This window comes from Notechis scutatus, chromosome 4, assembly GCF_049901735.1.
Source record: "Notechis scutatus isolate UNSWTSFEM ecotype Mainland chromosome 4, rNotScu1.2, whole genome shotgun sequence".
NCBI lineage: Eukaryota > Metazoa > Chordata > Lepidosauria > Squamata > Elapidae > Notechis > Notechis scutatus.
Genome location: NC_142012.1, coordinates 163,880,281 through 163,895,540, shown reverse-complemented (window position 1 = coordinate 163,895,540; position 15,260 = coordinate 163,880,281). Strand labels below are relative to the sequence as shown.

General features: G+C 41.0%; 1 protein-coding gene across 1 annotated transcript in view; it reads left to right on the top strand.

The window, feature by feature from the left end:
- Positions 1-342: 342 nt before the first annotated feature.
- Positions 343-15,260, top strand: part of LOC113426091 (cytochrome P450 2J2-like) — a 36,875-nt gene continuing 21,957 nt past the window's right edge. The window contains exons 1-2 of the mRNA XM_026688423.2: positions 343-567; positions 12,655-12,817. Of these exons, the coding sequence (XP_026544208.2) occupies positions 397-567; positions 12,655-12,817 (334 nt within the window). The 5' untranslated portion in view covers positions 343-396. The remainder of the gene's footprint in view (positions 568-12,654; positions 12,818-15,260) is intronic.

Sequence of the window (15,260 nt, the reverse complement as noted above, 5' to 3'; positions counted from 1 at the left end):
CTGAAGTGGGTAAAATGAGGACCCAGATTGTTGGGGTCAAGAGGCTGACTTTGTAAACAGCTTAAAAGGGCTGTAAAGCACTGTGAAACACTATACAAGTCTAAGTACTATTGAGATAAAGGCAAATTTATTAGAAGTTCATAGCAGGCAGGCAGAATAAAGAGCTGCAGAAATTATTTAAAATAAGAGCTCGAACATCCATGCATGATTGCATTCAAAAACAGCCTGGTGCTGATTTTGATAGGTATGTAAGTATGAGATAATATAGAAGGGTGTGGTAGCAAAGACATTAAAACAACAAACATATCTGAAGAAAGAAAATAGTCTTCAGAGAAAAGCGTAGCAAGCACAAGTCCTACAACAGGTGATAGGGCCGGAGAGTGGGAAAGCAGAAGAATGATGAAGCTACTGTTCCTTCTGATCTTTTGGATTCCACGTCAGATTCTTTCCTACCTGAAACAGATCTGGTCACGCAAACGCTACCCGCCAGGGCCGCTTCCACTTCCTGTGATGGGAAGTATGTGGCGGCTGCTTGGGACTGGCATTTCAGAGACGACTTTCAGAAAGGTATGTCTTTTGCATTGTTTCATAAAACAGCTTGATTCTTTTGTTTTGACCCCCCCCCCCCACCAAACTTTTTGGGGTAGGTGGGCTAAGAAAGAATGATTGGAACAAGTTGCTTGTCGCGCTTCCAAAGCTGTGGATCACGTAGGATCTTTCTGCTTCTAATTAAGCATTCTTAACCATTACACCACATGGTTTTTCAACAATAGGGAGAATGAAAATTCCACACAGATCCACTTGAATACTACCGATCACTTAGTGAACCACTTGATCCCTTCTGAAGCCGTACCAGTTCAAGGGGTCCCCTTTAATGCCTTATCCAGGAGCTGTGTTCACACAATGCCCAGAACCTGGTTAACAAATGTACATTTAAACAGTGTGGTAGAACAGACTTTAACATATCAAAACGCAGCAAAAAGCAAACTGGTGCATTACGTTGTATGAATGCATCTATTGTGCTTTAATGAACTAATTTAAGGGAACTTATGTGAACCTGGCAGTTATCACTGTTTTCATAATTTATCGCTCACTAGGTTTTTGTCACAGGTCAATAGGCTTCAAAATTACAGAGAGGCAACAGAACCTACCTGATCTCTAGGTAGCACATCTACAAGTACTCAAAGGCCCAGTACTCACTGTTTACTATACCACTCTTCTCCAATTCTAATACCACTCCTGTTCTTCCTCTACATCTCTTCATGAGTCCTACTTCTGGAGAACAATAACTCTTCTCATGAATGTAGGCAAATATACATGTCCCAGGATAATGTTATAGGAACCAATATGGGTTGGTCATCAGAACCAGAGGGTTAGTCTTCCAAACCTTTGGATTCATGCTGGAGCCCATCCTTGGGGAACTTACCTCACACCAGAATGTGCTCTTTGGGCTATTCTGTATGGTGCTTGGTTATTACGTGGCTTTTTAGTTGTTGACTGGGGATGTTGATGGCCAGCTATTAAGCCATTGACTGTTGTTTCCTGTTGATTTATTTTCCTTTGTCGTTTGTCCCTTCTCTTAAACACCCTTCAGTGCTTTAACAGATCTCTTTTGTAAAGGAATATTATCCAAGTCACTCTTCTGGTTTGTATTTTCATGTCCCTTTTAATAATGAAGATAGCCTTTTTCATTTATAGATCTAGTACTTCATCTTTGTCCAGTTTATTCAAGTAGCTTGTCATTTTTAAATCCACATTCAAATCAGTCTTGGTCTTGTCCAGTAGAACTTGTTCTCTTCCATAACATGATTAACTCTACGATAGCAAACATTATTAAAATTAACTTCTGAGTCCATTGTTCACAGATATCCTTTCTTTTTGTTATTTTTAGTTCTTATTTGCTTTTATATTTTTAATTGTAATGTTTAATACAATTATATTTAATTTTTATTAACTTAAATGTATGTATTTAACAATAGTAATACACACACACACACACACACACACACATTTTAGAAGTTCTACTCCTGCCTTTGTGGCTGGGATGGGATTAAAAAATCCTAGCAACCGGTTCGCTACCTAGTTGCTGGGTGGGTGTGGCCATGGTGAATGTGGCCTATCAGAACTTCTGGGTGGGCCATTTTTCATCCTCCCAAGGATCTGGAAACTTCCCTTGGGCCCCTGGGAGGGTGAAAACGGCCTCCCCGGGCTCTGGAGGCCCAAGGAAAGCCGGAAATAGGCCTGTTTCAGGACTTCTGGAAGGCCCATTTTCTCCCTCTCCCAGAGCCTCCGCGCAGACCCTGCACTTACCCTGCATCGAAAATTGACCACATGGAGACTCCTGGGAGGGGCAGGGTGGGGTGAGCAAGGCCAGCTGATCTGTTCGAATACCGGTTCAGTGAACCAGATGCAAATTTAACATCTGGTTCGCCTGAACCAGTCCGAACCACTAGAATATCACCCATGCTTTGCAGTCTGTGAAATTAACCCTTTAGGGGGCTAATCCTTTAAATGTGAAATTACTAAGAGATACCTGAACAATAAGAAAGAGCTTTATTAAGCTTTTGCAAAAGGGACCTCTGTGCTCATATAGGCGGAGCCACAGAGGACATCTTTCCGTAGGAATACATGATGTTTAAATAAAGTTTCAAACCTATGGCCTTGGTCACTGCCCCTCAATTCTATTGGCTGCTTTTCTGGGTGGACCCCGTCCCCTTCCCAGAAACTCCGACCCATCTGTTTATTCATTTCCAGTAACCCCCATCCCCTTGGCACATCCAATTATTGTCCACATTATTAATTTTAGTATAACATCTGTTTTCTTGACCTGCCAACTATTTTCCTTTGACCTGCAAACTTAGTTGTTGACCTGCCAACTAATGTCCTAAGTATGCTAAGATTTGTAGAGCCTTGTTATTGTCTTACAGTGAACATTCTTACACAATTCCTTACATATTTCCCCATCAGGGATTCTTAGGTTATACAAAGGCTAATATGGCATTACTATTGCTCTGTCTTTTACAGGAATAATTCTTATTTCTCACACAGTCCTAGAAAGGAGATAATGGCAAACCACTTCTGTAAAACCTTTCCAAGGCACTTGTGTAGGCAGTTTCAGAAAACCAGACATAACTGAACAGAAGATTTTTTAAAAATTCCAGATAGCTTGTAAGAGAAGATTATAAAAGAACAGTCTCCTGTCATACTTCCTATTTATGCATAAATAAAAGGCTCTATGTTGATCTCTTTGGAAGCACAGAGAAAACAAATAGTTGAGGGAGCAACTCCAATTTCTGTGTCTTTCTTCTCTTTATCGCGCAATCTGGATTACAGTATAATATGTCCCAGCTGTCTTTTAAGATGATCCTCAGACTATTAGTGGTTTTGTATAATCTAAATCTACACAATCTAAAACCACCTCTATCTATTGGAACGGATGGAATATGTGCCTACTTCTTAAAAAAGCTATCCACTGCCATAGCCAAACCTCTAAACTAATATTTGAAAAATCTTTCAGGACCAGCTCCTTGCCAAACTTATGGTCACAAGCCACGGTCATCCCCTTCTTCAAAAAGGGAGACCCCAGCCTAGTTGAAAATTACAGACCAATCTCTTTATGCTGCGTCACCTGTAAAGTCATGGAATCAATTATTAACCAACCCATTATCCTTCTCTTAGAGACAAACAACCTACTCTCTAATAAACAATTTGGTTTCAGAAAAAAACTACCCTGTAATCTGCAACTCTTACACTGCAAAAACATATGGATTACACAACTCTATCAGGGCAAAGCAATAGACGCAATTTACATAGACTTCTGCAAAGCCTTTGATTCAGTGGTACATGACAAACTACTCCTAAAACTAAAATCTTTTTTTTTTTAAAATTTTTTATTGATTTTTAAAAACAAACATAAACAAACAAAACATAAAACATAGAAACATAAAACATCTTTTTTGAAAGCAGCCTGATCCCGGGTTACATCTCTTCGTACAGACACAAATTCAAGTTCATGCTCATTTTTATATTCCATTCCATATCTTATTACCATTCTACATTTTCTATATAAATTCTCCCCTCTTTCAACTTTTTTAATTTAATTTTATTTATTTAATCTCAATTCAAATCATCATACTTATATTCTTTGTCTGTCCTGTTTCAGCTGTCTATTATCTTTTCTCATTAAGGAAAATTTCTCCTGTGATCACTGATTGGAGTATGACGCTTTTATATATTTCCCCTAAAATTATAACACTTAATATAATACATAACTTTGGATTCTGCTTGGTACATTCTAAAACTACACAATGTATTTAAAAAAAAATTATAAATATATAGCATAATTAAAACAACAATCCATACCAATTCAATTCTATCATTAATATTAATATTCATTTAAATCTTAAACATTTTACACATTACTTTTCAAATAAGTATCATACTTCTATGGGAACAGTTATAAACTTTCCATAATTACTTCCCCCCCACTTCACTTATATTTTATAACATTGAGTAGTTAAAATGTTCCCATTCCTTCCTAGTTCAATTCTCTCATTTATTTCATTTCATTTATTTTGTTCACAAAAGTTTCACTAAATTACACTGACTATTTTATTCCATTTTTTAATCATATGTTGTTTCCAATTTTCTAACATTATTTCTATTACAAATATAACAATACAATCTTATGTACCTTTACAGAATCCCTTTTTCTGTTAAATTTTCACCCATTATCTCTGAATAGGTCCTGTTTCTTTATATCTTGCTCCAGACCTTTGTAACTTCTCTTCCCTTCCTTCTTCCCTTTCTTCTTCTCTCTCCCCTTTTTACCCCCCTGCCTCTCCACCTCCATTATCCTCTTCTGTATTCCCCTTTTCTGTTGCTTTCCAACATTATATCCACTTTTCACATTATTTTTCCCTTTTTTGGCTGTTTTTTTTTTATCTTAAATTCTCAATTCTCTTTCCCCCTTTTCTTCCCCAGATAGAGTTACTTGTTCATTAAAAATGGCTTCTTCTTTGTCCCAATCTTCTTGTTGCGCAGTCTTTTCTTGTTGTTTCTTGTAGACACCAATCGCCATTTCTAAGAATTGAAAAATGGAGCCAAAGGAGCCCTTCCCTTCTTGTTCCTCTTCTTTATATTTTTTAAATTCCATTTTCAGTTCATCCAGAAGTGATGCCATTGTAGAATTTTATTTTTTTTAAACAACCACCCAATTGTTTTTAGTCATTCAAATACAATTTCCAAAAATCCCAAAGTCATCAAACAATCCAAATACACACAAGCTGTTTCTTTTGACACTTTCTTCTTTTTTCACTTTCTCTTCTTGGGGTTACTATTTAGTTGCAAAGTTCCAGTTAAAATGTATCTTTTAGAAATCTTGTTAAGATTTAACTTTAAATTCTTTTGAATTCCAAGCAGTCTCCTCCTTCCAAGTCCTGCTCTTATTCTTTTCCTCTCCCTTCCCACATAGAAAAAAAAAAGAGGATTTTTTAGTATTCAGAAATCTTTATTGTCCCTTTGGCATTTAATTATATTTCCAGTTTAATTACCTCTTGGTGCCAAAGCGGATTTTTCTGATTTCTTTATTCAGCTCTTCTTGTTGTCAGCGTGAAGAAGGAGAGTGAAGAAAAAAAAAACTTTCTCTTTTCACTTTAGTTCGCTGCTTCCGACTCTTCTTTGGGAGCGATGTTATCTTTTGTAAAATTTAAATTCCAGGACACCTTAGTTGTTGCTTTTTGTCCCGGTCAGCCAAAAACTTTCACTTCTTAACTTCCTCCTGCACTTTCTTTTCCATCTGAGTGCTTCTTTGAGGCGGCCATTTCTGACCGCCACTCTTACCGCCTTCAGGAAAGGGAGTTTAGTCAGCTGAGGAAGAAAGATGCGGCTCCCCTCGACCCTGCTGGGTCTCCCCGTCTTCACCACCTCTACGGGGTGGCTTAGCCCTGAAGCCTGCTGGCTCGGGGCGCTCCAGCAGCGAGCCCAGGCAGAAACCGTGCACGATCGCGGATTCCTGCCTGCCACCGAAGCCCTGCAAATCGGTAAAATCCTAAAACTAAAATCTTATGGTATCTCTGGACAACTGCATAACTGGACAGAAGCATTCCTGTCAAGCAGACAACAAATGGTCAAAATTGGGAGCGTCCTATCAAATTCTGTACCTGTCAATAATGGTGTATTCTAGGACCAATTCTCTTCATACTCTACATAAATGACCTCTGTGATCACATTAAGAGCAACTGTGTTCTCTGTGTTCTCTTCGCTGATTATGTAAAGCTGTTCAATACCACAGACAATACTGCTACCATTCAAAAAGACCTCGACTATGTATCAGAATGGCCAAACAAATGGCAACTTCAAATCTCAACAAATAAATGCTCTGTCTTACATATTGGCAAAAAAAATCAGAAAATAAAATACAAGCTAAATAGTCAAGTCCTTGTTGATGATCCAAACTCTGTCAAGAACCTTGGATTACTCATCTCTAATGATCTAAGTGCTAAAGCCCACTGTAACTACATAGCCAAAAAGGCATTAAGCGTTGTTAACCTAATCCTGCATAGCTTTTTCTCTGGTAATATCCCACTACTAACTAGAGCATACAAAACTTTTGCTGGACCAAAACTTGAATACAGCTCATCAGTCTGGAACCCGCATTACGTATCTGATATTAATACAGTTGAGAAAGTCCAGAAATATTTCACAAGAAGAGTTCTCCACTCCTCTGCTTGTTGTAGAATACCTTATGCCACCAGACTTGAAATTCTAGACCTAGAAAACCTTGAATTAGGCCATCTTCGGTCTGATCTAAGTTTGGTATATAAAATCATACATTGCAATGTCCTACCTATCAATGAATACTTCAGCTTCAACCATAACAATGCAAGAGCACACAATAGATACAAACTCAAGGTAAACTGCACCAAACTTGATTGCAGGAAATACTACTTCATCAACAGAGTGGTCAATGTCTGGAATATTCTACCTGACTCTGTGGTTTCTTCCCCATACCCCCAAAATTTTAACTTTAGACTGTCTACTATTGACCTCACCTCTTTCCTAAGAGGTCTGTAGGGGCCGTGCATAAGTGCACCAACGTGCCTACCGTCCCTGTCCTATTGTTTCTTTTATTTTTCTTATTTGTACCCATTTCATGTATTCATAACTATGTTTATACTTATACCTGTTATCTTATAATTGCTTGACAAAATAAAATAAATAAATAAATTCAAGCAGGAGAACAAGCAGGAGAATGAAGAAACAAAGGCTTCCTTTGCACAACACAATTAATTAGGATAAGCAAACCCTTCAAGCTATATTCGTACCACATGCACCATGATAACATCACCTGCCTGGTCAGGAATGGAAACGTTCTCTACAATTAGGTATCTTTAGCATACTGATAACACCAAACCCCATTCTGGTGAATGACCTCACCCAGAAGTTTCATGTAAATTTTAAGGGGAGAGGATAGAGACCCCAGCTTGAGGAACCAAATGAGCAGGAGATGGTGGTCTGAGACGAAGAACTAGTTTTGGATAGGGGAAAGTGTCAATCGGGTATTACACATCAGTCATGCAAAAAGAGCAAGGTATCTAAAAAGAGAAGCTACCTTCTGGTGGGTGATTCAATTGTAAGGGATGTCAATTTAGGAAAGGATGCAGAGGTTTTGAAAGAGCTCAGGTGTCTGCCAGGTGCTACTGCCAGCAGAGACAAGTGGCGTATTTTTAAGATAGCAAGTAAGAAGTGTAATGTTGATGCTGTTCTGCATCTTGGCAAGAATGCCTTATTGCTGCCTCCACACACCCCATTTTTGGCCTGCACGTGCCCCATATTCAGCTCATTCCAATTCCCGCTGCCTGGAACGAGCTGAAAATGGGGCATGCGGAGGCTGAAAACAGGGTGACGGAGGCAAAAAATGGGGCGTGCAGAGGCAGCAGTAGGCGATGGCGATTCCTGAAGCCTGAAACAGCTGATCACCAGGAGGCCGATCCAACTGACAATCAGCTGCTTGTGCTAATCAGACTGTGCTGAAGATGACCAGGCTGTTTGTTATTTGCTGCAAGGAGGCAAATTGCTGGGAGGCAGAGGCTGAAGGGTGGGGGCCAGCGCATGGGGTGGTGGTGTTAGGCAACATTCACTGTATAAGAAGCACAGACATTTCCACCCACTTTTTTTTTGGGGGGGGGAAGTGCACTTATACACCAAAAAATACAGTAACCACCTTACGCAAACTATATGCCAGTATATGTTTTAATTGAAGTACAGCTTGATCCTGTAAATGTTTACTTAAATGTGCATTCCAGTGAATTCAGTGAAACAATTTTCTCTGCAAGTTGGAGCACACGCGGCCGTGAGAGGAAGAGAGGCTGGGTGAGCTGGATCCAGACACTTCCGGGTTCCCCTCGTCCCAGAAGCATCGACCTCGCACTCTCCTCTCTCTGCCAGCGGCCGCCCCCTTCTCTATCCCCCTTTCAGGTGATCCCGTGTTCCCTGCTACTGCCAGGCCCAATTATATAGGCTGCTGTGCACCATACGGCATTGGCGCTGGGCCTAGCAGAGGCCGAAAAGAGGAAGTTGGGGGTTGTCCATGGATTTACCAGGAGTGTGAGCCTTGCCTGAACTTCCTGGTTAGCTCCAGTACAGCTGCTGTTGGCCCATGGTGGTAATTGCATGGCTTGGATGCTGAAAAGGGAAAGGAAAGGCTGAACGGTGCAAGCGCAGAGAAAAGGAGCGAGCAAACCTCCCTGCTCCCACTCCCTTCCCCTTGGGTGGCATCACCATACGAAGTGACTCTAGTAAGATTGGGTGAGTGGCCTGGCTGAGGCAAGGCGAGAAGTGTCTGGGAGTGGGAGGGGAGGGGTGAGGTTTCAGCTGGTTCTCCAAACTGAACAAGAAGTTTGCTACTGGTTCTAGTGAACCGGTGTGAACCTGCTTAATCCCACTACTTCCTGTATGTAAGGAACAAAAAGGAAAAGGCCAATGTATAGTGGAGTTCAATGTGTAGCTGAAGGAGTGGTGTAAAGTGGCAGGTTTTGGTTATATTAATCGCAATGTTTGCAGTTGGTCTGATGAAAAACTGTACAAAAGAGATAGTTTGTGTTAAGTATGAGGCATGGGTTAGAAACGGAAACGAAACTGCTTCTCGTGAATTCAGCTCTTTATTTAAAGCATGATAACAGAGACAAAAAAACCCCGGATAGCGGCCGCCCTTTTATAGAGTGAGCTGCTATCCGGATGACCAATGGATGATGTTATAGGGTTTGAACCTCGTCCAATGGGACTCGGCCCACCAACAGCCAGTCAGATTGCTCGGAATGGACCAATCATAACTTGCCATTATAAGGGCCAATAGGAAGTGCAGGATTACGATCCTGCTATGCAAATGAATCTTTATTAATTACATTTCTTTAGTTCACAACAGTTTGCATCCATCAACAAAACAGACTGAGTTACTAACCATTAAATTCATGGATTTTCTGGAGAAACATTTAAACTAAACCATGGAAAGAGAGAGTTACTTGATACAGAACATTTCTGTCCCCAGCAATCTAAATCTAATAGGGTTATCAGCGCTTGTAACAAGATAAGATAATTTTCCTACCGGCTCTATGAGAACACACTTCACGGAGTGCAGCACTCAAAAACCACCCTCTATGTCAGCGCTAGTGAGGTGAGCTGTTTTTTTTTAGCTCAGCTGAGGTGCGGAAATCCACTCTGCCACGTGAATCAGCTAAGCTAAAATACAAGGGAATATAGGACAGGAAAGGGTGAGGGTGGGTTGGGAAGGCCAGCCAGAGGTGGTATTTGCCGATTCTCTGAACTACTCCATTTTCTGCTACCGGTATGCCAGAACCAGTCCGAACCAGCTGAATACCACCTCTGAAGGTGTTCAAGCTACAGGTACCTTGTGGGGTGGGGGAGTGATCATGCAACCGTCCCTGTCCTATTGTTTCTTTTTTTTTTCTTCATATCCATTTCATGTATTCATAACTATGTTTATACTTATACCTGTTATCTTATAATTGCTTGACAAAATAAAATAAATAAATAAATTCAAGCAGGAGAACAAGCAGGAGAACAAAGAAACAAAGGCTTCCTTTGCACAACAAAATTAATTAGGATAAGCAAACCCTTCAAGCTATATTCGTACCACATGCACCATGATAACATCACCTGCCTGGTCAGGAATGGAATCGTTCTGTACAGTTAGGTATCTTTAGCATACTGATAACACCAAACCCCATTCTGGTGAATGATCTTCTGCTCTTCTGCCCGTTGCTCTTCTGGGTTTCGGTGTGCGCATGTGCATGCCAGTCATCTGGTCTTCTTGCATGCAGGTTAGAAACTGGAAGACCAGATTGCCACTGTGCATGTGTGTGCCCGGAAGCTAAGCTTCCTGTTTCTGGTGCTTCCACGCACGCACATCAGGGAGCTGCTCTTCCAGTTTCCAGTGCACGTGAGCTTCCATTTCAGCACTTGAGACCAAAAAGTTTCACCACCACTGGCATAGATGGTACCTGGCTCAATAGTAACTGTGAGCAAGGATCTTTGTCCTAGTGGACAATTACTTAAATATGAGCCAGCAGTGAGCTGCAGCTGCCAATAAAGCCAACACAGTTCTAGGCTGCATTAACAGAGCGATAGAATCAAGATGACGTGAAGTGTTAATGCCACTTTATAATGCCTTGGTATGGCCACACTTGCAATACTGCATCCAGTTTTGGTCGCCATGATGTAAAAAAGATGTTGAGACTCTGGAAAGAGTGCAGAGAAGAGCAACAAAGATGATTAGGGGACTGGAGGCTAAAACATATAAAGAACGGTTGCTGGAATTGGGAATGTTTAGTTTCATGAAAAGAAGCACTAGGGGTGGCATGATAGCAGCATTCCAATATTTGAGGGGCTGCCCCAAAGAAGAGGCAGTCAAGCTATTCTCCAAAGCTATTCTCCAAAGCATCTGAGGGCAGAAGAAGAAGCAATGCATGCAAACTAATTAAGGAGAGAAGCAACCTGGAACCAAGGAGAAATTTCCTGATAATTAGAACAATTATTCAGTGGAACAAGTTGCCTCCAGAGGTTGGGAATACTCCAACACTGGAAGTTTTTAAAGAAGAGATTGGACAACCATTTGTCTGAAATGGTATAGGGTTTTTTTTTAATCTGAATGGAGGGTTGGATTAGCAGACCTCCAAGTTCTCTTCCAACTCTGTTATTCTGTTCTAGAATACCATGGTCCATGGTATCGAAGAAGCTGGTTAGAGAATATCATGTCAATGGTATGGAAAACTTCTAAGAGATCCAGGAGGGTCAGGATCACTGAACCACCCTGTCCTGAGCTCTCCAAAGGTAATCGGCAAGTTTTCTGGGTACTATAACTCATCCTGAACCTGGGTTGCAAAGGACCCGTAACAGAGACTTATGGTACAACATTAGGTGAACCATTTCCTTCAGTCTCTCATCATAGGCCTTAGCTCCATGCCCCTTGCCCTCTTTTATTATTGTTTTATTTATTATTTTTGTTATTAAGACCAATTTTTTTACTTCTTTGTTGAAAAAAAGAACTCCACTTCCAATGCCATAGCCTCCATCTACGTGTTGTGGAAAAGAGAACAGTAACTTTTCTGCCACTGCTTCACAGACAACTAGAATTCATCCACGAGCTATTTCATTTTTGGCAGAGAATGCTCCTTTAAAACCAAGAAATGAAAAGGGTTGTGGGAGCGTCATAAGTGTTGAGACTTTCAAGAAGAGATTGGCCTGCCATTTGTCGGAAATGGTGTAGGGTCTCCAGCTTGTGCATGGGGTTGGACTAGGTGACCTACAAGGTCCCTTCCAACTCTGATTATCTGTTAAGTGTTTTTCCAAAAGGAAACTGGACTTTCTTGTTTTGTTTTTTTTCCTTCAAAACATTTCATATCTCATTCAAGAAACTTCTTCAGTTCAGTTCAGAAGCTTCTTGGATGAGAAGGGTAACATTTTCAAAGGAAAAAAAACCAAGAAAGTCCAACTGCTTTCTTTGAAAAGCCCTTTTGGGATATAACCACTCAACCTGGGTGATTGAGAATCTCCATAGACAAGAAAAGGACATCTCCACTTTCACCTATAAAAATACTTCCACAGTCCACCAGTCCTGGAACACACCATCCTCACTCCTGCACCTTTTCTGGGAAGCCATTTCACTATTTCAGCTGCTGAGGAAAAAAAAAAGGTTTATAGTTTATAATCTATTACTGCTGATGTGGCTGCTACTACAAGTAGTCCTTGGACTTACAATCACAATTTCTGTTGTTAAGTGAGTTTTGCTTCATTTCTCGCCACAGTCGTTAAGTTGGTAAGTAAGTGACCTGGTTGTTAAGCGAATCTGAATTCCCCATTGATTTGGCCTCTCAGAAGGCCGCAAAAGGGAGTCATAAGTCCCTCTTTTCAGTGCCGTTGTAACTTTGAATCAACAGTTGTAAGTCGGGGGCTACCGGTACTACTTCTGTTGCTATACATTGGTTAAAGTTAAAGATTCAAGAACAATATCTTTAATCCACATCATGCAGTGGATTAAAACTTTCCAAGTCATAGTGACTGAGTATGAACAGGGATAACTTAATCAATTATGTCTAATACAGCAAACTGTTTTTCTTCCATGTTCCCTAACTACAGCTTGCCAAGCAATATGGCAACATCTGTTCTCTGTGGGGAGGCCCTTATCATATTATAATCCTCTCTGGATACCAAGCTGTGAAACAAGGACTAATTGACCATTCACAAGCCTTTGCTGATCGTCCAGTCACACCTTTTGTTTTAGCTTCCACTCAAAAAAGGGGTAAGTCATAGCTATAGGAATTATTGGGTGCTGTCTTGTTAGGATTAGTCAGGGGTGGGCTTCAAATAATTTAGCAACTGGTTCTCTGGACAGTTGCTGGGTGGACATGGCCATGGTGGGCGTGGCCTAGTCGGCCTCCTGCACCATAGCAGGGAGGGCCTGTTTTCATACTCCCCGGGCTCCGGAGGCTTTCTGGAGGCCGGAAACAGGCCCATTTCTGGCCTTCTGGAGGCTGGAAACAGGCCCATTTCTGGCCTTCTGGAGGCTGGAAACAGGCCCATTTCTGGCCTTCTGGAGGCTCTGGGAGACCTGGTTTTTGCTCTTCCTGAGCCTCCGCATGGATTCTGCACTTACCTGGGATCCAAAATGGGCCCTGTGGAGACTCCTTGGGTGGGGTGGGGTGAGCAGGGCCAGCCAGTCAGCTGAACTATTGGTTCGGCGAATCAGATGTAAAATTAACATCTGGTTTGTGCAAACTGGTGCGAACCGGTGGCAGCCCACCCCTGGGATTAGGGTCAAAATCAACGTGGGCTAACAGTTTGAAGTTTGGATTAGAATATCTGGCAGTTGGAGAAGGCTGAACCTTTCCTGCAAAGGAATAAAGAGTCTTCTCTAATCCTCCTATCTGCCTGCAACTCTAGGATTACCCTTTGGTGTGGATTTGCCAACTCTCTTATGAAGCAAAGAGTATTGTATCATCTATTTATCAGATTTTGCAAGACTCCCAGAAGATGAAGGGAGATGATATGATGGTTCCCACGAGAAGGATAATCGGCTGGGCACTTTTTAATAGACCACATTAAGCTAGAGAAGATCTTATTTGAAAATAGTGCAAGAAGAACAGTAATTTAGGCAACCACATACTCGAATTAGGATATCCATTTAAGAAGTTTCTATCATAGATGTAATAGCAATAGTACTTAGACTTATATATCGCTTCCCAGTGCTTACAGTCCTCTCTAAGTGGTTTACAGTAGAGGTGTCGAACTCAAGGCCCGTGGGCCAGATCCGGCCCCTGATGTGGTTGGATCTGACCCGCGGGGCCATCCTAGTCTACCCAATGTGAAAAGGAAAGATCAGATCAATGTAGCTTCGGCCTGGTCTACCCAATGCAAAAAGGAAAGATCAGGCCAATGTAGGTTCAGCTCGGTCTACCTAATACAAAGAGGAAAGATCAGGCCAGCGAAGCTTTGGGCCAGTCTACCCAATGTGAAGAGGAAACATGCCAGCAATTTGGGGAGTGGCATCAAGCTGGTCACGCCCACCCAGTCGGTCATGCCCGCCCGACCCCCCGAGGTCAACCACAGCCCTAATGCAGCCCTCAATGAAATTGAGTTTGATATCCCTGGTTTACGGTGTCAGCATATTGCCCCCAACAATCTCGTCCTCCATGTTAAGGAGAAACCTTCAAGGAAGAAGCAGGGTGTGGGACTTCAGTAGTCACCTATGAGGTTAAAAGGGTCCTCAGAACTCTGCTACATGGAAGCCTGAACTTCTGAAGAGTCATTTTCTCTGTATCAGAAAAAAACAATTGCTAGCAACCTTCCATGGAGGACCTGTATACTTCACGAGTCAAGACGGCTGAGAAAATATTTATAGATCCCTCACATCCCGGACATAAACTGTTTTGACTCCTTCCCTCAAAATGACGCTATAGAGCACTGCACACCAGAACAACTAGACACAAGAACAGTCTTTTCCCGAAAGCTATCACTCTGCTAAACAAATAATTCCCTCAACACTGTCCAACTATTTACTAAGTCTGCACTACTATTACTATTAATCTTCTCATCACTCCTTATTGTCTACCCCTCCCATTTGTGACTGTATGGCTGTAACTTTGTCGCTTGTATTGTTACAATTTATATTGACTGTTTCCCAGTATGATTGATTGCTTATTGTACCCTATGACTATTATTAAGTGTTGTACCTTATGATTCTTGACTCCTGATGAATGTATCTTTTCTTTTATGTATACAGAGAGCATTTGCACCAAGGCAAATTTCTTTTTTGTGTGTCCAATCACACTTGGCCAATAAAGAATTCTATTCTATTCTATTCTATTCTATTCTATTCTATTCTATTCTATTCTATTCTATTCTATTCTATTCTATTCTATTCTATTCTATTCTATTCTATTCTATTTCTATTTCTATATTTCTATTTCTATAATCTATTTCTATTCTATTCTTATTGTACCCTATGACTATTAAGTGTTGTACCTGATGATTCTTGACTCTTGACGAATGAGACACAAACTACTATTTGATGTAAAAAGATGGATAAAAGAGGTTGGATTATTCAACACAGGAGGTTAAGTTGCATATACAGTGATACCTGGGTTCTCATCATGAATTGGTTCCAGGAGATGCAATGAGTACCAAACAATTTTCTCCCCTAAGGGATAAGGTAGGGAGTCACAAGGCAGCCAACACCAACAAAT